Genomic DNA, 27,726 nt, shown 5'->3' on the forward strand with positions numbered 1-27,726 from the left:
TAGACCAGGATTTCAAGCTCGTGTTCATAAACAATGTTAATCAATTTGTTCAACCAAATTGTAAACATTGCACCAAATAATATTAATAATAATAAAAAAGAAATATAACCATTTCACCGGTCACATCCCTAATTTTTAGGGATGCCCCAATCCTCTTTTTTTCAGTTCCTATCCGATTCCGATAAATATGTACCAATACTGATTCCGATATATATATATACACTTTCTTTACTTTTTCAGATTTTTATAATTTAACAAGGATATTTTAAATCATCAAGGTGCATGTTTATACTGGAGGAGATCTGCAGACCTTGTACCAGTGGGTCAGGTATCATAGAAAGATCTTATGATCTTGGGGGCTGGATAACTGTAATACGGGCCTTGAGTTTGACACCCCTGCCATAGAGTATACCCACTTTAAAATGACGAATACATCCACTTCTAAAAAGAATATAAATTAAGAATATACCCACTTCTACTGCCCCTAATATCTACTTAACTGTAATCTGTAACATCTTCTGCATTAATGCACAAATCATATGATTAATGTCAGTAATACGTGCAATTGTTTATTTAAACTGCATTTATCACACATTCATGGTCCCACATGAGTGCTTTTTATTCAGAAAATCTTAAGTTCCCTCTTATACTTGTATATGCTTGTGAGGCGGTCTTGCCTCTGGCAATATGGCGGACACGTTGACGTACCGCGGCAGCAGGCAAACACAGCTAATTAGGCATCTACGTATACTATGTCTATGGTAAAAAGAAAGCTAACGTTGTCTATGGTAAGTGAAAAATATCAAATCACCTGACATAATTTTATGTAAGTGAAATATTATTTAACTTAGCGAAGCAATGCTTTGTCTACCTGCTACCGAGGGAGTCTAGCCTACAGCTCAGTTTTCTCAAAAAAAGAAAAGAATAAATGAACAGCTGCCTGCTGAGGAAAATTACATTTAGATGATATACTTTGGTGTAACACGTTGTTTGACAAAACAAACCAGAGATTTATATATGATACAGTATCGACAAGTAAGACTTTTTGTGTTTGTTTAGCTAGTTTATGGTGCATGGTAGGCAGTATGTGAATGGGATATTATTAAGGCTGGACAATTAATTGAGTAATTGATCGCCTTATGGCCTTGTGGAATTTTCACATCACAGGTGTTATAATTCTTTAAACCTAAATGTTTATAAAACATTGATCTTCAACTTTTATTTGCCTGTGGCATACCTGAGATCAAGCAAAAAATCTGAAGGCCAACCATATACGTGAAAAATAGCCTTTTACAGTAACTTAAGTTGTTGTGTGGTGATACTAATATTGTATGGTTGTACTAACTTCTAGACTTGCCCCAAGGCACATCATCACAATCTGATTACTTTCCCAAATCATTCAGCCTAGATATTATAAAGCAACACCAAATCTATCTATTTTGACTTAATGAAAACTTTAAAGGCCAAGATCCTTTCACTTTAAAAGCAAGGTAACAGCAAACACAGTTAAAAGTGAAACATGTTTTATTCAACAATAGAAATTCTGACAGTCAAAATAACATTTATTCTGAAGCTTATTTTAGTTCCCCTATAGTAATCTTGAAGAGAAACTGCAAAACAATCATTTCTCTAATGTACTGCATTTTATTTAATGAAAAAATTAGGACTTCTGTCACTAGTCATACATGATACAGATATGTACAACCAGGAGAATAAAAATATACAGTAAAATATACATTTATACATATCTACAGTAAAACATAAATGAGAGGCACAACTCTTATCAATTGCTGTTCTTGTCTGACAGTTTGGTCAAATAGCAAGAAATGCTCATGACTATTTGACCCAGCACAAAGCAAATATATCTGCAAAATAGTCACCTCACGTGGCCCTTATGTAAAGGAATTTTTCAGTGAGGCAGAATGTCCTGCTTCTACAGTATGGGGCAATACCGGCCACATCTTAAATGCATTGTTTCAATGGAGTCTTGTGCCTGCAAAGCCCTTCCTCTTCCACCAGATGTCCTTCTTGCCATTGTCACAGATGAGGCCTCTCCTTCAGGATGCACTCTTCTGTCTGGTATGTTAAACTCAACTGATGCAAACGAAGACAGACTGCCATTTTTATTTGCCCAAGTGTGGGAGGTATTGACAGCGGGTCCAACGCGGATGCTTCTCCCTTTGACAATGTTAGCACCTTTTCCACTTTTGTAACTGGAATCATCCAAAAAGGGGTCGGAGTCGCTTCCATGAGGCATGTTATAGTAGGTGCACTTGGGGGTTTTGGGCTTCGCCAACTCCTCAAGTTCTGAAGAGGATAATGCTGCAAGAAGGTTTTGCTGGGTTTTATAATCAGGTGGGGAATCTGCACTTGATCTGGAGTGACTTGATTCTGAGGATGAGCTGTCCAAATTGTTGTACATTCCCATAGAGACAGGAGGAGAAGCTCGAATGAGGTGATTCTCCTTGAGCAGCCATCTACCTTGGTCGATCAAAACCCCATCCTTTGAGTCTTTTTCCGAGGGGACTGACATGCCCCGTTTGGCCTCTGTGGCAGCTTCTAAGTCGGCCTTTTGTGAGCTTCCAGCACTGAAATAAGACAAATCCTCCTTTGAGGCTTTAGTACCTGAGTCAAAAGAGGAGAAACTCCCTCCCGTTTTAATTTTGGAATTTTGCAGTTCTCTTGAATTATTTTTGACTGACAATTTGCATTTAGAAATATTACTCTGACGTTTGCAGATTGGAAACTGTCTCTGTGAACCCTCTTCTCCACTCTCGGAAATAATATCTACAGACTCTTGAGTTTGGTATCCACCACTCTCTGATGTTTCCGGCCTGTAATCAGACAACTCTGAGCAGCTTGGGCTCGGAAGACACTTCCCACCATATGAGCTATCCTTTTTACGCCTTGAATTCAAACTCCTATTTGTTTTCACCACTCGGGAATTATCTGGCTCTATTCTGATTTTTCCATGGGCATCATATGTGAATACAAGTGAAGCATTCTGCAGGGCAGAGTTTACAAAGTCAAGTAATTCCTGAGATATTTCAACGGGATGTGGTAAACTGTCACTTTGCTCCTCTCCATCAGTTTCAAATTCATTGACTGTGTCAGTCCCATCACCCTTATCGTCTGCACACTGAACCTCAGAGGAATGAACACTTAGTGATTCAGAGTTGCGTACTGCTATCTTTGTTTCTACATTTGCATCCTCCTCAAAGCTGCTCTGCTGCTCCACATATGAAGCCTCCGTTGGTGCACTTTTATCCCCAGCATCATCACTTGCATTTTCCTCTTCTACGTCAAACTCTGAGTCCTGCTTTTCTTCTTCTGTCTCAGTGCCCTTTACAACTTCTTCTAAAACAGATTCTTCCTCAAAGCTATCTTCTGTTTTCTGCAGATTTTTTGAGCTCTCTTCACATTCATCGTACTTATCTTCCTCTTGTATGTTTCTAAAAGTTTCTCCTCCCTCTTCTACCTCCTCTTCATCTTCCCTCTCACTGATTTCCTCACTTACCACCTCTATTACATCCTCTACCTCCTCCTTTTCTTCCATAACATCCTCAACAATGTCTTCTTCTGCCTCTTCCAAATCCACCTCCTTGATAGTGTCCTTTGTTGCCTCTTCCTCCTCATTAAAACTATCCTCCTCTTCTTTCTCCCCTTCTTTAACACTTTCTACTTCCACTTGCTCACCCATCTCTTCAGCTTCTTCCTCCTGATTTTCTCCATTCTGTGTTTCCCTTAACACCTCCAAACTCTCTTTATCTTCCTCCTCTGTCTCCTCATTGACCTCATCCTCCTTTTTTACCTCCTCCTCTTTTGCCCCATCATCTTCCCCCACATTTTCTTCCTCCTCTGTCTCCCTTAACACTTCCATCCTCTCTTCATCTTCCTCATCTGACTCCTCATTCACCTCATCCTCCCTTTTTACCTCCTCCACGGTTTCTTCCACCTCTGTTTCCTCATCAACCTCTTCCTCCTCATTTTCCACCTCTTCTTTCTCCTCATCAACTTCTTCCTGCTCGTTATCGTTATCGTCCTCTTCTGACTCCAGATCAGCTCCAACCTCCCCCTTTGCTTCTTCTTCTGTCTCCTCAGCCTCATTGTCTTCTTTTTCTTCCTCTTCCTCAACTTCTTCTTCATTTTCCTCCCTCTCCGTCTCCCCATCCACCTCTATGCTCTCTATTTCCTCCTTTTCAGTCTCGTCTCCTTCACTCTTCACTGTTTCATCATCCTCCGTCTCCTCATCACCCTCTCTGTCATCTGTCTCCTCAACATCTGATTCTTGGTCATCTACTGATCCTTCATCTGTAGCCTCAATCACTTCTGTCTCTATTCCTACTAAACCCCCCTCTTCCTCCTCATCCTCTGTCATGTCATTCTCTGACTCTTCCTCTGACTTTATAATTGATTCCTCCTCTTCCTCACTGCCCTCCTCTGCTTCCCCATCATCCTTCCTCTTCCCATCCGGTTTTTCCTCTACCTCTTCTTCACTTTCACTTTTTCCAGCTTCACTGTCTTCACCCCTCTCTTTCGTACCTTCATCTTCTCTGTCATTAACCTTCTCTCTGTCATTTTCCTCATCCACTTGCTCCTCATCACTTTCTTTCACACAGTCATCTCTTTCTGTTTGTGAAACACCTGGATCTTTTACATTATTGCCTGGTTTCTTCCCTTCAAGAAGTTCTTTCTCTGGCTCATTCATCATGATGGCACCTTCAGGCTCTGGTGATTGTTCTGTTTCATCATTTCCTTCCTCGACAAATTTTTCTACCTCTTCCTCCGAGTCAGACTGGTGTTTTTCAGTTTCTACAAAAGTGCTCTCCTCTACAGGGTAAAAAAATCTAGACTGTTGTATTGTTGAAGAAATCTCAGCCCTTAAGTCTGCCGGCATATTCATTTGCTCCATCAGCTCATCAATGCCTAAATGATCATCAAATACGTCACCGCCTTCGGAGACAACATCCAGAGCAAATTCTGTTTCTGAAACTCTGGGAGACAGCGGCTCACTTTCAAGCCTTTCTCTCAGAATCTGAAAATCCTTCCATCGTGCTCTGAGCTGAGAGGATGCTCTGCTCTGCAGATCCGTCAAACTTGCCCTCTGCTCTTCTGCATCCTCGATGGCAGATATTTTCTGAAGTGACTGCATCATTAGCATGGCCTCTGAGTCACTTCTTGACTGGTCAGGGACCCCCTGATCAGATCCTCTTGTGTTATCTCGCAAAGTCATCACTGATAAGAATGACAGGAATGCTTTACATGAGGAGCCAAACACAGAAGCCACTTGTGTTGGGAAATCTGGAAGGCTGGCGGTTTTCTCAAGATTGGATGTTGTGTTGGTCTCAGATGCTCCTCTGATGTTCTGAATGGATGAATAAATCTGCCTCAGGACAGGTTTTATCTTTGCCTGGGGGCTTAAAAAGTTCGACGATGATTCAGTATCTGCTGCTGGACTTATAGCCTCTACAGATTTGTGCGGCCTTATTACGTTTTCCTTTTGTGTAGGATCAACTCTGACACTCGGCATTGAAACACATAAACCTTTCACATACTGTTCGTTGTACAGGAGAGTTGGATCTGCATGATACTGAGGTACAGTTAGACAAGAGGCTGATTTTTTGACATCACCTGGAGCTGGACAACTCATCTCATCTTGAGTAGTCTGACCTTCAGTCTTTTCATCTGATTCAGAATCTGCACCTATCTGAAACACAACCTTAGTCTTTGATTCATCAGTGGTGGACTCTTCAGTGTATGGCACTGGGTCCGGACTGACTTTCTCCAACCAGTTCTCCACATATTGATGAATTTCAGAGAGTGAAGGTTTGAAAGAAGGTGTTGACAAACTCTCACTCAGCTCTAAAGGCTTATTAGGTGTTGATAATTTGTGGTCACTCATGGATTTAGGTCTGGCCATTGCCTTTCTGGCAGGCAAAAGGGATTTTTTGGGTTGTAAAATGTCTGATATGTTCTTCTTCAATTGTGGCCTTGCAGTTGGAGTATTCACATTATGACCATTATCTTTGGCAGCTGTTTTATCCAAGTTTTGTCTTAGAGATTGGCTCCTTCTCACATTTATAGAATTGACTAATAAGGCTTTCTCCTTCCTAGGAATGTGTGCATCTGTAATTGCCTTTTTAATTTGAGGTTTCACTGCTCCATTTCTCTTTTGAACACTTTTAGCACTTTCTGATGAGCTTAAACTCTTTTTTGTTAAACTTGCACTGCTGCTAAGCTTTTCCGTAGATGATCGGCCTCCATTTTTTGAGTGGCTTAATCTGCTATCCTTTTGTTTTTTCTCTAAACTGCTTGATGATGTTAAACTCTGCGGATTCCCAGCAGATTTTATAGTCGTTTTCTTCTTCTCTCTTGTAGGGGTTTTGACTTTTGCTTTGGTTCGGGCTTCACGCTTGGTCACAGCTAATGTATGATTTGTCAACTCTTGTGTTTGGCTAATTGGCTCTGATGACAATGATAACATCTCTTCCTTTTGTCTTTGTTGTGAGTCTGTAGTTGGTTGCTGACCGCTAAAATCTATATCACAGTCATTGCTGGATGAAGGAGGCGCAGAGTCAAGGGATGCTTTGCTTTCCATGGCAGGTGTGGAAGAATATGAAGGTCCACCATCTGCACTGTATTCCTCATTTGCCAAATAGTTGTCATAGCTGCCTTGACTCTCATAAATATGCATCACAGTCTCAGTAACTTCCATCCCATCATTTTGTATTTGAAGAACCTCAGCTACTCCTGACGACCTTATGGATGAATGTGATCCTTTATTCATCGCCCCTGCTGATGGTGTTTTCCGAGGCTTAGGGATCGGCCTGTTGCTGCTGCTGCTGTGTCTGACAACACGGTATCCTTCAGTAGTCTCACCACCAGCTGTCCTATTCATGTAAGAATAATGTCCCAGGGTGCTCTCTTTCACCCCTGACTCTGTCACCATTTTTATACTCTCAACTGATGCCCTCTTAACCTGTTGAGCACCTGGTGTAGGACTGCGTTTAAAACCTGATCTAGATCTACCAATCACTGGTTCATCGTTAAACTTGACACCTTTTCCATCCACTGTAGGATGGTTCCCCTCTTTTAGTTCATCTCCACTGGCGCTGGAGGAGTGTTTGGCAATGGCATTGTTTGAGTCAGTTGAGCTTTTTCCCGAATCAGAAATCGAGGCACAAACTGTCCTCTTGCTAAGGCAGGTGCGGCTGAGTGTGGTAGTCCAATGAAGCATCTCCTCCTCTTTGATGGTCAGACGGACCTTCATCTCCACCGTCATGCTGCCATCTTGGTTTATACGGAAAGACTTTTCAATATCATCATCCTGAGGTATGATAGAAGCGTGCTCATTGTTCAACCTCCCAGTTTCACTTGTCTCAAAGGATGTGCGGCGATGATTGGCTTCTGTTTCGAATGATCTGTTGCTTCGATGAAAGTGGCCATTAGTGCTCCCATAGCGAGACTTGTTTATTTGGTTGACAATGTATCTCTCAGATGATAAGGAGAAGTTCCTTGAGCCCCTTCCACTCGAAAAAGATTTGTTGTTCACTGTTTGATGAAGGGAATGAAAATGAAAGAGAGAGAAAAAAAGAAAATTAATGACTCTACAAATTTGTTTGGTCTACACTGGTTTGGTTGGAATAGCAAAAGAAATAGTGATAAAAGCTGAGAGTTTGATGTTGTGATTTAAACCATTTTCACATTGTATTGTTTAAAACAAGCTACATTAACAGCTGATCAGCTGAACTTTGAATATAGGCTAGAAAAGTAACCTAATGCTTCAACCAGATAGGTTGTTTCACTTATGCATTTGCATGAATAAAACAAAGATGCATAATTTGTTGCAGGAGAATGCTATAATTTGTATTTTTGTACGATTTGTTCAGGCTAGGACAGGCTGATTTTTTTGTCTTTAGAAGGCTTCACAGCTGAAAATGCATACCAGAGCAAAAACCAAGTCATGAGATCAAAGGAACACCTACAGAGCTCATAGACAGGATTGGTACAAGGCACAGATCTGGGAAAGGCTACAAAAAATATCTGCTGCACTGACTGTTCCCCAAAGCACAGTGGCCTCCATAATTTTCAAACAGAGGAAGTTGCAGAACCAGGACTCATCCAAGAGCTGGTTGCTAGGTGGGTGAGAAAGGCCTTAGTCAGAAAGGTGATCAAGACCCCGATGGTCACACTGACTGAGCTCCAGAGATCCAGTGTAGAGATGGGACAAAGTTCCAGAAGGAAAACCACCACTGTAGCCCTCCAAAGATCTTGGTTTAAGGCAGAGTTGCAAGATGGAAGCATCTCCTCAGTACAAAACACATGAAAGCCCATCTGCAAAACAGGATCTAAGGCCTTTTTCCCCGAATTGTTCAGTTTGGCCAGGCAACCGGTTCTTGGAAGGCTCCTGGTACTGCAACTTCCTCTGAGAAATATGAAGGCCACTGTGGGTAACCGTTAGTGCAGAAGAATATTTTTGTAGCCTTCCCCAGATCTGTACCTTGCAACAGTGCTGTCTTTGAGCTCTGCAGGCAGTTCCTTTGACCTCATGGCTTGGCTTACACTTTATTCCCAGGCAGGCTGGCGCATACCTACTGTATCATATGTTTAGTTGCTATAGTTTATCTGTAATAAATGTGACAGACACAACATTTGTTCAGTCGCCCCAAGGTTTTTTCCTGCCCCCCAAAAGATTCTGCCCTTCCCAAATACCATGTATGGGATATTGCCAAGATGGATATGAAATATATTCCATGCCATTGAAATGTGATACTGTCAGTCTACCATGTCAGGTTAACTGTAATGTGAATGTGTTAAGTTTTCTCAGAGGGAACTTCATATTGCTTGTTTACTTAACAGCGAAAATGGTGTGGTATCAAAAGTTTGCATTCTTGAACCCATTTTCAAAATGTTCCATTTTCGGACACCCAAAATGCTGTTGTGCTGTTCACCAACAGCCAAAATACAACAAAAGGTGACCATTTACAGGATGATATCATTGTCATGCAAACATTGCCTAAGTTAAAAGCTTATGTCTACATTTTTTCTGCAACTTGGGTGAACTGTCACAGCAACCACAAAAATCAACAATGAAAAATAAGGCAAGTAAATTTCCTTGAAGGATTATACGTATTTGATTTCATGTATGAAGACTTAGATTAAATCTACATTGGCACTTCAGAGTAGCCCACAACCAGTCTACACAGAATGAACACTTACATGCTCTGGGCTGCTGCAGCATGGATGGTTCCACTGCGTCCACGTACATCGCTTGGCCTGCCTGGCTTACTTTGTGAAAATTGTAGTTTGCTAATCTGAATGGCTCATTCCCTGCTGCCACAACAACTCCAGAGCAAAGGATTAATGCTGCAAGACCATCAACCTGAAAAAAAAGCAAAAACACCTTTCAGTACTTAATCCACTTTTCGTATTTAACAGCTAGATAAATGTAAACTCAAAAGGGAAATTCAGTTCTCAGAATTGAGAGTAAACTTGATACCTGTTGGTAGGGAAGCACAGTATTATCAGCATGATATTGTTATCGGTAGATAATAGCTTCAGTTTGAATGTTTTTTATGTATTGGCAGATATGAAAATTTCTGCTGATATTTACAACCAATATTTTGGTTGCCTTTGACAGCAGTAAATATTGGACATTCTGACAATTGAGTTAGGGGAGTTTTAGGCTGGATCAACAGACCTACATCAGCTTAAGTATTTTTCTTATTCATTCTCATTCCTTGCATTTCAAATTGTGTTTTAAGGACTGAAATTTGCTAATTTGTTCATCCTCAAACTTGAAATTGTTTGTTTTAAGCACTGCAGTTGATGGTGCTTAGAATACTTAAAGTAACAGTGTAAAAGCTTTGATTTCTAGTAATTGTTTAACAAGTAACAGTGAAAATGAGCAAGTTTGGCTCCATACCCCAAACTTCCACATTCAACGGCAGTGAAAACTCATTAAAGCACATGTCAGATGAGATTAATTTTCCTTCTCTAGGATATTCAAACTCAACTTTTAGGCCAACATAAACAAACCTCAAGGGCTCAGATTGGGATTATATATGGATACACAACATTCTATTGCATCTTTGATTCAGTACAAAGCTCAGGAATTGGTGATCCATTTGTTTGTGTCCTGTGCTGTTTTCAAGATCAAGTATAAACTGCCAAACTCAAATATTAAGCCAATGATTGGCCAGCAGGTATCCTCAGCATGAGAGGACTATCCTCTTTGCGTGACCTTGGGTGACCCAGACATATCTTCGCTTAAGTATCCCTGGATAGAAAGTTAATTCAGGGACGACTGCAGAGGCGCGTGAATTCTCACGGCATGGTGCCCAGTGAAAGGTCAGAAAAACAACTCTTAGTAGGGAACGCTTAAAGCTACAGTGAAATCAAAACAGCATTTCAACATTTTTGATTTTTCTATCCAGTTTGATTATTTTTTTCCATAAACATTTGTTTAGTTTTTCAATATTCTTTGGGTTTTGCTGACTCTCTGTTCCCATTCGAACGGCACTATGAGGATTCCCACACATCCTGGAAAACTGGACCAATTTTCCAGGCGTGGAAAATAATTGAAAAAGTGAAAAAATTCATGAAAAAAACATTCTCCTAATTCCATATCAGAGCTCCTCAAAATAGATGACACTGACATGTGAAAGGACAAATATTAAACTGTTTGTCAAAGTGTTTGAGCTGAAAAGGCTCAAAAAGTAAGAACAGTTAAATATAATGTAGAATACAGAAACCAAGGCATTAAAGAAACCTTTTATTTCAGACTGGCATCTGCAGATACCAGTGTTTAACTTTTTAAGCCAATATCTCCAATACTGATATCATGCCAATGATATTGTGCATCCCTAAATTATTTTTTTCTGCAGGTGTATTTGAATTACTTCATGATCAATTTATCAGCATTTATAAGCATGTAAGAATTCATGGTTATAGCCATAGACTTCCAGAGGAAGGAGTATAATGTATTGGCTAGATGCATTCCTGTCATACCAGCAAATTGCCACAAAAATGTCCTGGGGAATTATTTATAGAAAAGGGTGGGAATCCTGCATAGCAGTCCTGCAAGTATTGAGCCTTTGTAGTCCAGATATCAAAACCTCCATTTCCAACAGTGCTGAACGATTTGGGGAAATAATCGCATTGCAATTTTATCCTCATCATTGTGATTGCAATTAAATATGCAATTATTTTTTTAATTCCTCATCTCATGTATTTTTCACAAACACAAGCAATAAATCATTCTTTAATAATCAACAGAACATCAGATGGATTAAACTAGGGCTAAAAATTTGGGAAAAAAAATATTTAATTGTGATTATTTTGCCTCATCCTGCAAATTTAGTATGAATCTTTGTATTGAAGGGAGATATTTTTATGTAATTGTCATTAAGATTACTTAAAGCATACATTAACAGGAAAAGCAGGATTTCTGTAAACTTTTCGAAAAAAATAAAAAAAGACACTTGAATGATTGCATGATGTGCAGGCGTTGCATCTCTGCAAAAAACATTTTAAACTAGTATTTTGAGGAACATTTCAAGTTAAAGAAATATTGCACTTTCTGAGATTTGAAAATTGCAACAGGCCATGTTGCAATTTAATGGAAGTTTCGATTACTTGTGCAACCCTAATTTCCAAAGAGTGTCGTTCAGAATGCATTTATCCATTTCCTCCAGGTACAATCTGGGTATGGTAATTCAGGTGAATGTAAATGCTTCTCATCAAACCACTGCCACTATGAGTGATTGAATTAGATGCTAAGGATTTGATTCACTTATTGTGTTTTACTCAGATCAAGTGTAGGACACTGTGACATCTGTTTCACTGTAACTTCTAGGACATTAATCTTTTACAAATGTCAATTTGTGCTGATTGAGACAAAAAATTGAAGCAACTATCCATTCAGTATAGTGCTGGAACCGGCAGCTACCTAGCCTAGCTTTGTATAAAGCTTTAAAAAACAAGGACAAATAGCTAAAAGAAGACAGCACAGAACATGTCTTATATTTAGCACTGTCAAAAGATTGTTTTTTTTTAATTGTAATTTATCTTGCGATTTCTGTTTTAAATTGTAGCCAGTCGCACCCTTTTCATTGCATTTAAAATGACCATTTTTTGGATTTAAAACTGTTTTGCTGTCTTAAACAAAGGAGTTCAATTTTGGATAGAGACCTGCTTATATATGCAGATAACAACATTAACTTTACCATGGAAAAAGGAACTTGTTAGGGATTGAAATGGAAAAAAGGGAAATTTTAAAGGCAAATGTTTGATACCACAAGATGCAGATGACTTGTCCACTGAGCTGTCTGTGATTTTTTAAAAAGTGAAATAAGATATTTAGGAGCAGTGGTGGACTTATCTACATCACTGTGGCTGCATGGAGATTCTGACGTGACTCATATACTTCAGGAAATGAGGATATTAAAGGTATAAACCAGTTTAATGTAGATTAGGGTATTCTTAGTGATTGAGTGTGCTCACGAGGCTAGTTAGTGGTTGACAAGGCAAAGGATTTTGGGAAGGCCAGTCAGATTTCAGGCGGCCCAGGTTGACCCTGGCTACCACTAGCTATGCACCTGGAACACTATTGGAGCTGCTATTTAGTGGAGTAAGGCATTATAAATCAATATAACATTGTTACTCTGGTTGCCAATATGGTTTACCATTTACAGTGTTGTCTTACTGTAGTCACAAATGACTACAGTAAAAAAACATCAATAAATTCGTCTTGTCAAAATGTTTGTTTACAGAATCAGCATGGTAGCACTGCTTTGAGCTGAAACGAAGTACAATACAGTCAAGCAAAAGCTTCATGTTCTAATATGGGCAATATTTCATCTTATATTTAAAATTTGCTGCAGGCCAATCAAAAGTGGACCACGGGGCACATTTGCCCCTTGGGCCATAGTTTGGACACTCCTGCACTATGCAGACATTTTCCCTCATGTTTGACCAGGAAAACGGATTAGAATTTGTCCAAGAGATGATTTCTGATCTGTAAGAAAAAATATCCCATTAAATTCAGTAGATAATTGTACCAGATATCAGCACTGGGTTGATTGGCAACAAAAGATAAAAACTCCACTGATGCTCTATTATGTATTATTTGCTGACATTTGTCGACAAGGCTGATATAAGCCAATACTGATGTTAACCTTTGTATCAGTGCATAGTTTTTGAGTTTGAATAAAATGTACAACAAATAAAAAATTTGTCAGTTTACAGATGTCGTTACCCATGAGTATAGTTTACATTCTTTACATTTTTAATGATGATCATAGCTAATTAGCTTCTTGTTTTTTTGCTAAGCCATCATCTCAACTTTCTCAGTAAGAAAGCTCATTTTGATATTTTTTACCATTTAAATATTTGGCATATATTGACCAATAAAACATTAATTCCAAACAGACTAAGCAAAACCAAGAAGCTGCGTGAATTGTTTTTCAAAGTTACCGTTCATAAGAATAAATGCACAGTCATTTTTTATTTTGATTTTACCAGAAACTCACCCTTCTGCCATCTATAGAGAAGAGTTTCAGCACAGGAAACTGCAGGATCTGGGACAGGTAATCCAGTAAAGCATCAAATGTTGGTGCTGTTCTCCTCTGCAGGACTATGATGCGTTTAACATTAGGGTCCCTATTTTTAATGACCTCAAGCCTCTTCGGAGTCCGTATTGCCACCCTCTCAGTGGCCTTCGATGACCTGTTGGTGACTTCATTCCTTCTACCAAACTGGAGTCTTTGAAGCTTTCGCCTCCCTGCGCTGAAGGATCTCGTGGTGTTCCAAGGTACCTGCCGCCGGTTCACTTCTTCTAAGTTCAATGGCTTCACTCGTCTCTGATCAGAACAAACATAAGATCCACCATCATGTAAGTCATCTAAAGCTTTAACAAGGTGAGTGCCACGAGGGGTGGTGATGGTCCTAACTCCAAATGGCAGAGGCACTTTCTTGGACAAAGCATCCAATAGAGCATCAAATGTCTTAAAGGTGCGGGCATTGATGACCATGCGATGCCCACTGAATGTGTAGTCGCCACTTTTGTAGAAACATACTCTTTTAGAGGCGGATGGATCTGAGATTGGCTGGAAGGGTCGGGAGGGTAACGTCTGCCCACTGCCAGATGACAGTGCCTGAGCAGACGGCTCCTGGACCGGTGTGTTGCTCATGTTGACTTGAAATATCTGTAAAAGAGAAGGCATAGGGGAAAAGCTTATTAGAATGATTAGTTGTCTTGCAATCTCAAATCTTCTACATGGTCCAGATACTTGACTTTTTTATAATATGGCTGGAAACATGACTTCCATGTGATTCTACCTCTCTGTTTTAAGCTTTATTTCTATGTGGGTGGTTGTCACAAAGTCTTACTTTTGATGTTAATTTCCTCTTTATGATTTAAATCAGAAAACAATCCATATCCCACATTAATCAGGGCTGTACTGCTCTTTAGAGTTTGATAATAAGCTACTTCTCACAAGTCAGGCTTGTTTGGCTCATTAATTTAGCATCCCTTGGTAAGATTGCATCCATCCATCCATATTCTTCCGCTTATCTAGGGCCGGGTTGCAGCAGCAGCCGGCTAAGGAAGCCAGCCCAAACATCCCTGCCCCTAGTGGCATTTTCCAATTCTGGTGCATTTCTAGGCCAGATGAGATATATAAGCCTTCCAGCAAGTCCTGGGATTACCCCAGACTGTCCTCCCTATTTGATGCACCCGGAAGACCTCCACAGGGAGGTGACTGGGAGGCATCCTTATCAGATGCCTGAACCACCTCAGCTGGCTCCTTCTGAAGGAGCAGGGACTCTACTTCAAGCTCCCTCCAGATGTCCAAGTGCCTCACCCTCTCTCTAAGGCTGAGCCTAGCCACCCTCCTCAGGAATCTCATTCTGGCCGCTTGAACCTCATTCTTCCGGTCATTACTCAAAGCTCTTGACTGTAAGTGAGGTTGGAATGAAGATCGGCCTTTGGACTCAGATCTTTCTTCACTACAACTGTCCAGTCTGCAATACTGCTGATGTCACACCAATCTGCTTGTCAATCTCACAATCCATTCTACCTTCACTTGTGAACAAGACCCTGAGATACTTGAACTCCTTCACTTGGGGCAAAGACTCCCAGGGAGTAATCCACTGTTTTCTGACAGAGAACCATGGCCTCAGACTTGGAGGTGCTGACCCTCTTCCTAAGATATTGCAACCACGACGATAATGTAAAGCTGTCTACTTTTCCTCAAGAGCCATGTACACATTGGAAAACAAAAACAAAAAAGGTTGCCTTTTCTACCTCTCCAGCTGAATGCTTAAAACGGCAACAATAAAGCTACCTCATGCCTTCACTGACAAGTATAAGGAGCCGTGACTCTTAACTTTGGTCGGCTTCTTCTTTTAGAAACACCCTACACAAGACCCAATTTAAATTTGGTAGGTTTTTGTTTGCTTTTTAGGTGATTCAGCCATTATCCAGAAAATAGCTTCAAAACACATCATCCCCATTCTCCACAGCAGTTGTTTTACACTTGTTCTGCTTTAAAATCCCTATCAGTGCACATATAAACATCTGAGATCCTGCATGCTTTCTTATAAGGTGTTAAATTAATCACTTTGAGGAGCCAAAAAGGGATTTTCTTTTCTATAGTATCCTTATGGTTTTGTGCCTTTTATGATTCAGTGGGATTTTTTTTGCTCCCAGATGCAAAACAGCATCGAAAGAGGTAGACAAACACTGTAAACACTGGCCCACTACTATTAGGTTTTTACTGGACACAGGCTCTTATACTATGTGTTGTCAGTGTATATTACATATTCCAGCTGTACAGTTTGGTAAATAAATTATTAAATGCAATTCATTTGCTTTTATGCAAACAAAGTTGTGATGCAATATGTTAAATACATGTATTTAAATGCCCTGTGATACACTGGTGACCAGTCAAGGGTGTACCCTGTTTCTCGCCCAGTGACAGCTGGGATAGGCTCCAGCCTCCCGCGACCCAAATGGGATAAGCAGTAGAGTAGAAGTATAGAAGTATAGAAAATGGATGGATGTATTTAAATGTACAACTGCGGTAATACATACTAAATGTGGGATTACTGTAACATCATTTAAGAAGGCCAAAATACAGTACATTGGAAAAGCACATAGGCTATGTTGTTTAGCACGCTATGGAGGGATTTGGCTGTATATGACTCACAATACATAAAACACACTATACAGTGCAAAGTTGAGCTAATTGTACTTCATTTTTGTTTAAATAGTATCCCACCTATATACTGTGAACAACACAACAGATCTAACTACACGTACACTTACAGAGATGCAGGCTAAGGCCCTGTGCAGCTTAAGCATATCAACTATTAAGACAAATTGCAGCCTGTAGGTTCTAAACAAACAACTATCTGTTAAACTAACACATCAACAGAAAGATAATGAACAAAACTTACTGTATTCCTCACATTTCCTCTTTTTTATAAAGGCAAAAACAACAAAAGAATGCATCCGTTATTCTCTCGAGCGATGTTCAAAGCCTCTCAGGAGCACTCCTGGGCTATTTTGGGACAGGCAACATCCTGGCTAATTTGCTTAATCTTTGCTCACACTTAATCAGCATATCAAGGTAGGATAACAAGTGAAGGTAACAGGAAAGGTACAACAGCAGTCTGGTCATGTGTACCTCTATTAAAGTGATATTCAATCACAGAAACCATCAACCATGTTTCTGAGACTGTGACCTACATTTTATCAAATCAATTTTTTTTTCAATTATTTCTGAGCTCAAGCTTTAAAAAGGTGGAATGAAATACAAAAACAAGTGCTAATCAAGTAATCTCTGCTTATGCAGCTGTAAAATTTCTAACTTGTTACTTCAACTAAAAGACAAAGTGAAAAAGGAACTAACTGAATGAATTAGTGATTGGGTAAAGAATTAAAAAGCGTAGTGGGAACCATAATAACTCAGTTACCCAGGAAGGGGCTAGAAAAGCTCATGAAGAGGTGTGGACTCTCCTGATCAGATGATATTACTAAATCTTAACTGCTTTGTACATATATCACAGGTGGCTAGCACTGTTGCCCATTTGCAAGCAGCCTACATAAGCTGATTGGAGAAGTCCTGGCCTAATAAGGATTAAGTGAAAGATTTTGCGCACTTGCGCTTACAGCATGAGGTAGAAAAAGGTCTTAAGAGCCCACTTTTACCTCACAGCAGGTATTGGATATATGCTGTTGCATTTCAGAACACAGTGCATCACTATTTGCACCTTTAAATAACCTTGTCAAACTCATCACTGATAAATGTGACAGTAATTTTACAAATACTGCTCTTTTGTTTCCAATTACATCCAAGGGTTTGAACCATGCACAGTCTTTAGTGATTAATCACTTAATTGCATCAGGGGGTGAAAGCTGTGTCACTTCACTGCTGCCATCAGACAGAGTTCCAATTATTAATTGCCTCTTACTGTGTAAAAGCAGCTAATACTTCTCACACACGTGCAGTGTCATAGAGGGTACAGGTAGAAGGTGACTGGCTAGTAGGGGATTCAAGGAGGGGCCTGTGGGGGTCAAACAGAGTCCAACACGAAGAGCTATTCCAGTGCTCCTCGCGCCTTAATATGGACATATAAATGTGGCTGCTTATTAATATTCTGGCAAGTGTTTTAACATGTTAACACATTGTTGTAAACAAAAAACTTTGCATCTCTTTTGTTTGATTTGATATAACAACTATAATAATACAAGAAGTGATATAAGGCAGATGTTTCCTTTATTTCTTCCTTTTCTTTTTTTACATTTCTGTTAAATAATTCAAATCATTTGCGGTGATTAACCTCGCTTCAGTCTCTGAGGGGAAATGTCACCAGCTGATCTGTTTGGATTAGTAAGATCCAACTAAGCAAGTCAATCAGTGCCACATAAGTGCAGTGTAAGGTCGACAGTGTGCCATCACTAAGATTCCTACATCATGATACTCAAGGGTCAAAGGTCTGATCTGTGCAATGGCATTCTTCTCATAGCTGAGTTTTCCATTTTGGCTTTGTTCTGGTAAAATGAAGCATTGTCTACTTTTGATCCACCATTAGCAGTTGTAATTGTCATATTGGGTTGTCAATCGAATGTTTTCTTCCTTTTTATTAGTATAGCTTTTTTTGTGATCACAAAATGAAAGCTCAGGTTACTAAGCTGTTTGATCTAAATATTTTATAGTAATGCCTGGAAAAGTTATGCTCTTTTAGCTTCAGAAATCATCTGGATTCAAAAATACTTGCTGTATTTTGTTTTTAATTGTTTGGTCCTTCAGACGAGCTGCAGATAATATATGAAACATAAACTTCTTTATTCCTCCTGTTTTCTTTTTAAAGTGGCTGTGTATAGATAGGCCTATTCAGAACACAATGATAAACTACATGGACAAAAGCATTTAGCCACACCTGTTAATTACTGAATTCAGGTGTTTCAATCAAACCTGTTGCTACAGGTGAATAAAATCAAGCACCTAGCCATGCAGTTTCATTTTGAAAAAAAAAAAAATCTATGGAAAATAAATCATTTTGAACAGTGATGGATGCCACCGTTGCAATAAGATGGTTTCTGAAATTTCATCCCTGCTGGATATTCCACAGTCACCTGTCAGTGATACTATTAGAATGTGGAAATGTTTAGGAACAACAGACTCTCAGCCACAAGGCAGGAGACCACATAAAAACACAGAGCAGTCTACCGCTAAGATGCATGGCATGTTAAAGTTGCCAGTGCTCTACTGACTTCCATAACTGAAGAGTTCTGAACTTCCAGTGGCATTAATGTAAGCAAAAAAAAACTGTACAGCAGGACATTAATGGAATAATTTTTTATGGTCTAGCAGCAACATGTAAGCCTTGCATCACCACATCCAATGCCAAGCATAAGATGGAGTAGTGTAAAGCACACCAACCCTGGACAGTGGAGCAGAGCAAACGTATTCTGTAGAGTGAAGAACCCCACTTCTCTGTTTGGCAGTCAGATGGGTAAGTTTGGGTTTGGCAGATGCTGAGAGAATGTTACCTGCCTGACTGCACTGTGCCAACTGTGAAGTTTGTTAGAGGAGGGATAATGGTATGGAGCTGCTTTTTAGGGTTCAGTCTCAGTCCTGTATCTCCAGTGAAAGGCAATCTTAATGTTTCAGCATTCCAAGACATTTTTGATAATGCCGTGCTTCCAACTTTGTGGCAGTAGTTTGAGGAAGGCACTTTTCTATTCCATCAATGCCCCAATGCACAAAGTAGAGACATGGTTTGATGAGTTTGCTGTGTAAGAACTTGACTGGCCCACACAGAGCCCTGACCTCAGCCCCATTACCTCTGGGATGAACTGGAATGGAAATTGCCAGGCAGGTCTTCTCATCCAGCACCAGTACCTGTGCTCATAAATGCTCTGCAGAATGAATGGACACAATTTTCCATAAAAACACTCCAAAATCTTGTGGAAGCTTTCCATGAAGAGTGTGCTGTCTTATGAGTTCAATCTCCATGTATTTGAATACTATGTCATTACAGTCCCAGTTGCTGAAATGGTCAGGCGACCACATATTGTTGCCCGTATAGTGTATGTTACATTGCAATATCTGAGCACCCAAGTTAACGTTCTGCATTTCTATTTGGTAACTCGTTTAATGGGAATACAACGATGTCAGGGTTGTAAAGATCCATCAAATGTATAGTCTTCACGAAATTTTTCATAGTCTAATATATTTTTATCATTTCACTTTACATCTGGGGACAACCCCACTGAAATCGTCTGGTATTTTTTTCATGAGTAAATACAGAGTTATCCATTTCAGCAGACTACATTTCTAACACTGGAAGAGTTCAAGCTGCACATTGGCTCCACCTAACGGCAAATGTACACACACGTCAAATGCTCTCAAAAAAGCTTTCTCTGAAAGCACACGCTAGTCCAGAACAATTTACAATTGTGAGATATCTGTATGAAAGCGAAGTACATGCCCTTTTGATGCACAGTGATCATATGCTACTGTCTGCTTTGACAGCTTAGCGGGGATACATGAACCACTATCTATTAACTATACCTGATCTCATCGTGCATCGACTAGTCAGGTCTGCTACACAGCGGAGGATCCGTGTGCGGTCCCGGTCCGTCAAGTAGACGCCACCGCTCTCACGTTAGTGGCGTGGTCTTTGTTACGATTTTTCCCCCTTTTTGGTCCCAATTACTTAATTTCTTCGGATCAGTCAACATGGGGAAAAAAGAAGAGGAGGATATTATCAGAATTGCCAAGAAGATGGATAAAATGGCGCAGAAGAAAAACGGGGTGAGATGTGGTTGAAGAATGAATGCCTACCTGGCTGCCGCTTAGCCGACAGAGCTGATGTTGATGTTCAGCTAACGTTGGCGCTAATGGGATGTAAATGGGGTTAGCTGCTGTTTCCCCATCAGTCTAAGCTTACATTCATTTCAGTGATTGACCGAGCAGTGTTGCATCGATGTGAAATCTTACTAGAATATTTTTCAGTTAATTTCATCGTTATCGTTGTTTTTAGCCCAGTGGTTATTTTACTTATTGCGGCTAACTGGCTAGCTTCAGTAACTAGCTTACAGGTCTGTGTTTGTAAACGGCAGTCCTTTGGAATGATAGCGGTTAGCCACCTAGCAACCCACTAGATTTTTGCAAGTCTGTTGCCTCGTAACACAGTATCTCGTTTAGTCCCGTCATTCTATGTTTGCGAGACAGAAGAAAAATCAGATATAGGATCATATCACAACCACTGGTGGGATTTTGCAAACGGCTTGGTAGTTAGCATTAGTACAGTGGCTAGCGATCAACCGTTAGCCGCCTAGCAACTGTAACAGTACCAGAGAGAATAAAAGGTAGATACCTCAATGGTTCAACGTTGAATAATATTATTCATTCATATTATTCAGATTAATGGGAAAAAAGCGCCAACTTAATTATTTCTTTTGTATATTGCGGGAAAACTGGGACAAATGCCAATCATGATCTCCCAGTCTTCGTAGTAATTTTCAAATGTCTCAGTATTATGACAACAGCTCTAAACCGAGGGAAACTAAAACGAATGTTTTCGAGACGCCACTAACATTGGTTAATTGTGATTTTTACTTGAGAATTCACTCTAAGGGTTTACAATCATGTATTATCAAATCAGTTGCAGTTTCGTTTTCTATTCAGTGTAATAAGTGAAGTAATTTCATTTTTAACATGTATAACCTGCATGCAAACTATTTTTCTTGCATGTAAAGATAAGTACTTCAGTGCAAATGCTTTACTTTCAGATGCATTAACATTACTTGGAACAAGTTTACACGCTCACTAAGTACAGGTAGTACAAGTACAAGAGCCACTGCCATTTATTTTGTTGTAATCAGGCATTTTAAAAGTCACTTAAATGTTGACCTACATTGTTGCCCAGCAAACTCTGTTCTTGTAGCATTAAAGTCTCTGCAGACTCTAATAGTATTTGTTGAGCAAATGCGTAGAATGATTAACAAAGTGTCACCAGTTAATCTAACACCAATTAAACTGTGACACCCCTTGTATAATCAGATGAAATCAATGATAAAAAGGTGACTTTCGTTAAAACTACTGGCTGGGTTATGTTACTTCTGAGACTTAAAAAACAATGTACTCACGCATTTTATGATATATAAAATGTGTTTTTGATATTTTTTTATTTATTATTGTTGTTATTATTATTTTTTAAGTTACTGGCATTGACCTCTTATGGCCCACCTACAGTACCTTGGCCTGGTCCACACTTCGGGAAGCATTGCTGTAATGTGCAGCAATCTTTTCTTGTTTCATACTTGTCCCTATACAAATAAACATTCAGTAAATAAATAAACACTAATATGTAACAGTGCCAATAGCTATGCATCTGGTGTCTACAAACGATAAAGCTCTTGAATAATTACATACCTAAAGATATCCAAATGTAATAGACTGAAATTTATCTAAACTTCTCTCCTCTGCAGGCTGGAGCCTTGGACCTATTGAAGGAGCTGCGCAGTATCCCCATGACTCTTGAGCTGCTCCAGGTATCATTTCTTGTCCCTTTTTATGTTTCACTGTTGAAGTTCACAGTGTCCAAATCCTTGATGCACTCTGATACAACATCTCTCCATAGTCGACCAGAATCGGGATGTCCGTTAACGCAATCCGCAAGCAGAGCACAGACGATGAGGTGACATCCTTAGCCAAGTCCTTGATCAAATCATGGAAGAAGCTTTTGGGTAAATATAACATTTTAACTCTTCCTGTGTGTGGACAGTTGTTTCATAATGAGTTCATTTAATTTCTTCTTCTGATGTCTTAAGCTGTTGCAATAATTGTCCGTCTGTATTGGAGTTGTTCTGGTAATAATGATTGTGATGCTTTGCTTATGGTAACACATTTACTGAGCTGTCAAAAATGTCCACCTGGAACTTCTTAAATCAAATCTTGTAAACACAGCGTGATGGGTTAGTGAGACACTCAGCAGTATTAACACAAACAGCAGCTGGCAGTGTTGGTGAAGGTTTCAGTGCACACATCCACACTGATAAACAGCATCAGCCAGAGAAAAATAAAACCTAAGAAATTGACTGTTTGTTCAAAACTTTAAGTTTAAACAAGTTGGAAGTTACTTCCAGTATAAACAGGAAACTAAGCGAATTAAGAGTAGAATTTTTGGGAGATAAGTGGTGTAAATGCAGCCCTTGTTATTATTGTGTCCTTTGTTCCAGTATTTCTAAGCAGTACTTCTGCTTTTATTTCCCCTCTGTCTCCCCACGTTTCCGGTGCTACAGTTATTTGTGCTTAATACTTGAAACACACAGACACATTTTAAAACAATAATATACAAAGAAAAGGAAAGCTGAGGGTTTATTTTTCAGCTGTCGAAGCTTATGAGAATGCAGTCTGTGGAAATGTTCTTGTCTTTTTCTTGACTGCTTGTTGTGTTTCTTGCACTCTAGATGAGCCTGGTGGAGGAGAGAAAGCATCAGAGGAAAAAAGGAAAGAGCAAACACCACCAGTTGTTTCTCCTTCCCAGGGAAGCCCTGAAGCAAAAGAGGAAAGGTAACAAGGATAATGGAGATTATTTTATAATGCTTTATGGTCAACACAGTCTTTTTTTGTCAGTTTAATGTAGAAATGGGATACATTTATTTGCATCACACGTTTGTTCAAGTTCTTTTTTTCTTACAGCAGCTCCAGCAGTAACTCCAGCAGCAAGAGTGAGCCCACTGATGTTACACCCAACACGTTAATTAACAGCTTTCCTCGTGCACCTAGCACCTCTGACTCTATCAGGCTCAAGTGCAGAGAGATGCTGTCGAATGCTCTACAGACTGGAGGTAAGGTTATCAGTGAGATACTTAACGATTTTCAACAAGCTTTGTCTACCTTTCTGATGGTTACTTTAGGCTGTGTTTAAAGATCTGACTTTGCATTATTATTATTATTATTTTTTTTTTATTTTTTTTGGCAGATGATCATATTGCTATTGGTGCTGATTGTGACGAACTTGGAGCTCAGATCGAGGAAAATATCCTTTATACTGGGTTTACTTTTGTTCCCTCCAGATATTATGATATTAAGATGGGTCTTACTGTGCTAATGCTCATAATTAGTTTTATATGCCAGTGTTAGAAATGAGTACATCAGAGCTCTGTCCCAGATTACAGTTTATGAATTACAAAAGAATGTGAAATAGAACGCTAAAAGCCCTCAAGAGGCTTTGAATTTGGGTTCAGTTTTTATGTTTTTATTAATAACATATGACCCCAAAAAATACCTAAGGATGTGTTAAAATGGCCCCGAACCTAACTCATTAAAGGCTTTGTTATCTGTGCATAGTAAGAAAAAAAAACAGAAATTGAATGCCTTGACCTGTTTATACGCATCTTCCAGGAGTTTAAAAATACAGACATGAAATATAAGAACCGTGTGCGGAGCCGAATCTCAAACCTGAAAGATGTAAAGAACCCCAATTTAAGGAGGACGGTGCTGTGTGGGAGTGTATCTCCTGAGCGGATGGCTAAGATGACTGCAGAGGTGTGTTGGCTATTTGTTTGATGTTTGGCACACTCAGCAATTGTTGCTGCAACAATTTTGAGTATCTGCAGCTGTAAAGTGTTTGTAAATTTTTACCTCCATGTTGGTAACTGTATCATAAAGTGATGTTTTTCTGTTTGTAGGAAATGGCCAGCGATGAGCTGAAAGAAATGAGAAAGAATTTGACCAAAGAGGCTGTCAGGGACCATCAAATGGCGACCACAGCAGGCACTCAGACTGATTTATTCACCTGTGGCAAGTGCAAGGGCAAAACCTGCACCTACACACAGGTATGCATGTCATTGACTCTATACTTCTTATTAACCAAAGAATTAAAAGCAAAAAGGCTTTGGCTGATGGTTAAAGTAAGGGTGAATGGTAAAGGCTGTCATTTCAAAGTAGCATCATATTGTCGTGATTAATTTGTGTATGTTTTTGTCATTCCTAGGTTCAAACTCGCAGCGCTGATGAACCTATGACCACGTTTGTCTTCTGCAATCAGTGTGGAAATAGATGGAAGGTATGTTGGTTAGTGGGTGGCATTTATTTTCTCAGTCCTGCTTTGGCTTGCACAGTAACAGTCATTTTTATTGGCAGTCAAGTTCAGTTTGTTTTGGTTTGGAAAGGTACCGAAGGAATGGATCTGTAACATCCTGCTTGGTTTGCACCACTCTGTCAGAGTAAAAGTGTACTTAACAAAGTGAAGAGTGGAGCTAGACTAAATGCAACCTCCTGATTGGTCCAAAGAATCTTAACTTCCTGTTACAATGGCAATAATGAGCAAACACTGAAGGTGCCATGTTTTGGACTGAGCTGAACAGCTTCTTCCCTCATTCTGTCATAAATATGCTTTTAAAGCAAACAGTCATATACCTTTTTAGCAAAAAAAAAAAAAAAGAAAAGAAAAAACATCAAGGATCCAGGATAGATTGAAATGACAACTCAATCCAGGACACCAAGTTGGAACCCATTATGATGTGTTGGGAACAAGCTGGCTCAAAGAGCTGGCTCTTTTATGTGAATGACAGCTGCTAGCTCCTGTCTAAGAGCCAGTTTCCTTTTAACAATATTAATATTGATAATAATAATAACAGCCTTTATTTAGACTTAAATTATAGCTGACAAGCCTGCATTTAAAATGAGCAATTAAAAGAATAAAATGCATGATGAACATGAAATCTAACAATTTTTCAAACATGTTTGAAAATATAAAAGCAATGTAATACGTTAAAAAAGACATAAAATCAAACGGAAATAGAACAACAAAGTCATTTAAAACAGGTTTAGTCAGAAGATAAGAGTTGCTTTCCCGTTTCGTTGTTTAATAGCCAGAAAAGTCTAACTCAGGACTAATGACATGAGCCAAATAATCAGAATCTCTTTAAAGAACCACATTTCTAATCACAATGAGCAAGGCTGGACACACATTGGCAGTGGAAATGCAAGTAAGGTCAGGGTTCACTGTACAAAACTGGACAGCTTAGTAGAAACACATTTAAAGTCTATGGAGAGCAGAGTAGCCCTGCAGACCCCATCAACACCTTTGTTATCTAGAGCTGTTTTTTCACCAAATGTTTGTGAAAATATCAATGCAAGTGTTAATATTCAGTCAGTTAGGTGGTTTTCTACTGTCTTTAAAATTTTTCTCCTGCATACATTTATTGAACCCAACCTTTGCTTAATCTACCATTGCTGTTCTACACTTAGCATAGACCTATATACTTCTGATGCCATGTGATTGTTGTCTACAGATTTAAGATGAATTGAATTGCCAGTTGGTGGATTAAAAAATGCAAAATGCATTTGCAAAACAACAAGTAATTATAAACCTTTAGGAGTCAATGGTCAAACAAATTCAAAGCTTTCTGTAGTCCTAGTGAATAAAATGTATAGTAGTTTAAAAAAGCTTCATGTTTTTAATAATGGATAATGTCAAAATGAGACCAATCATAACATGACACTTTAATTTTTGAAAAATGTTGAAAGGGCGTGCTTTTCACTTTTTCACTTTTTAATCATATATTTAATTAAACTGATATAATTTGAGAAGATGCCTTCTGAGATAAAATTTTACATTTTGTGTTACCTTAATGCTATGGATTTAAATGGTGATTCATTTATAACTCTTACTACTTTGCAAAAAGAAGTGCCCTTCAAGCTGTTTGAGGTTGGTAAAAAAAAAAATCATTGGAATATTAAAGTGATTAACAAAATTGTAAAGACTGATTTTTGCTGTTTTTAATAAATTCAACAAAAAAAGTCAGAGCTTGCCAACTCAAAAACTTGTCTAACTACTTGTTTATAACTTAATCATCAGTGCGTAATGTGACTATTTCAATGTAAGAACCCTAATTCGAGGTTTTCTGTGTTCCAGTTCTGCTGAATCGGCGGGTGTTTCCACGGCACTCCGACAAGTAGCAAAATTCCTGGACCAGGTTTTGTCTCTCTGCAACAGATTGGAGCTTTGCATTGTTTGGTACATGGTGCACAACATGCCCTACAAAGACGCCACTGCGGTTACCGTTTGAATAAAAGCCCCGTTCATAGATTGAGCTCGTTGTCAGATCCCCTAACACCCTCCCCAAAAAAATCTTTTACTATTGTTATTAGTTGTTTCTCACTGTCAGATATATGCGATCAGTCTTGTCTCATTCTTTTATCTGCATTTTTTTATATGTAGTTTTAACACTTTGGACAATGTTGTTTTGCTTTCCCCCTCACAACATTGCATTGTTTTATTTAATTTCCCAATAAAAGTGTAATCCATTTGATTAAAAGAAGTGCTTTTCATTCGTCTGCAGCCTCTTGCTTCTGTGAACAGTATACTGATGCCATTAAGGATCTTTGTGTGAGTGTACATTTGTTGGTGGAATATTTAACACATCAAAGTGAGTACTGATGAATGCATATTAATCTGTGCAGGGACAGCATAATGTCATTGGCTGAACCGGGAAGACACACACTTGTGTCCCTTTGCTTGAGGTTTTATTAATTGCCAGGTGCAACCACTTTGTGTTGACTAGCTGTTGTGCTGCTTCACCAAAGAAACTGAACCCAGAGAAGTCACATGGGTCTGTTTAATCAGTGAACTTACAGGAGGCATTGCAGCAAAATATATTTATTTTTTACCCTCATTGCACTCTCTTATTTGTGTATAACCTAGTACAGGTCATCTCTTCATACATTATTGGTTCTTACCTCTAAAGGAAACTTTAAACTTATTTCCCTTGTAAAAACAATTGTAAAACATTTTTTTTTATTTATCTGGGACTGCATTTGATAAAAGTAAAGTGTAAACATCTTAAGCTGCACTGTTTCTCAACTTCGATATTGGGAACCTCCCAAAACTTATCAAAATATGAAAAATGTTTCACAGAGAAATCTTTATGATATGAAAGTGTGCTAAAAAATGAATATGTAAAAGTGTATTCTTATACCCCATAAGGAAGTATTCATTAGTGATGTATGAATACATATATTCTTAATGTTTGCCAAAAAAGTAGAAGTTTACAGAAGGTCATGAGTTGCAAGGTTGAACATGGCCTTACATACAGTGCCTATACAAAGTTTTCACCCCCTTTGATGTTTCATGATTTTATAAATCCATCATGGTCAACATAATTAGCCTCTTTTAAATTGAAAACGAACTCTTTAATGT

General features: G+C 39.0%; 2 protein-coding genes across 3 annotated transcripts; one reads left to right on the plus strand and one right to left on the minus strand.

The window, feature by feature from the left end:
- Positions 1 to 1,933: 1,933 nt before the first annotated feature.
- LOC121519566 (oxygen-regulated protein 1) lies at positions 1,934 to 14,192 on the minus strand. Its single transcript, XM_041802313.1, has 4 exons — positions 13,533 to 14,192; positions 9,220 to 9,382; positions 3,683 to 7,551; positions 1,934 to 3,601 (listed from the first exon to the last, which is right to left on the minus strand). Exons 1-4 carry the CDS (start codon positions 14,190 to 14,192, stop codon positions 1,934 to 1,936), a joined length of 6,360 nt encoding a protein of 2,119 aa, XP_041658247.1.
- Positions 14,193 to 20,120: 5,928 nt separating this feature from the next.
- Positions 20,121 to 26,858, plus strand: tcea1 (transcription elongation factor A (SII), 1). Of its 2 annotated transcripts, none has more exons than XM_041802449.1 (10): positions 20,121 to 20,327; positions 22,007 to 22,069; positions 22,159 to 22,264; positions 22,988 to 23,090; positions 23,223 to 23,368; positions 23,503 to 23,559; positions 23,914 to 24,068; positions 24,212 to 24,358; positions 24,517 to 24,588; positions 26,443 to 26,858. In XM_041802449.1, the coding sequence occupies exons 1-10, from the start codon at positions 20,253 to 20,255 to the stop codon at positions 26,449 to 26,451; spliced, it is 933 nt and encodes a 310-aa protein (XP_041658383.1). In that variant the 5' UTR covers positions 20,121 to 20,252; the 3' UTR covers positions 26,452 to 26,858. The 2 variants fall into 2 exon arrangements, with proteins under 2 accessions (XP_041658383.1, XP_041658382.1); XM_041802448.1 differs by having other exon boundaries at positions 20,123 to 20,327; positions 23,220 to 23,368.
- Positions 26,859 to 27,726: the final 868 nt, after the last annotated feature.

The sequence above is a fragment of the Cheilinus undulatus genome, linkage group 13 (genome assembly GCF_018320785.1).
Source record: "Cheilinus undulatus linkage group 13, ASM1832078v1, whole genome shotgun sequence".
Taxonomy (NCBI): Eukaryota; Metazoa; Chordata; class Actinopteri; order Labriformes; family Labridae; genus Cheilinus; species Cheilinus undulatus.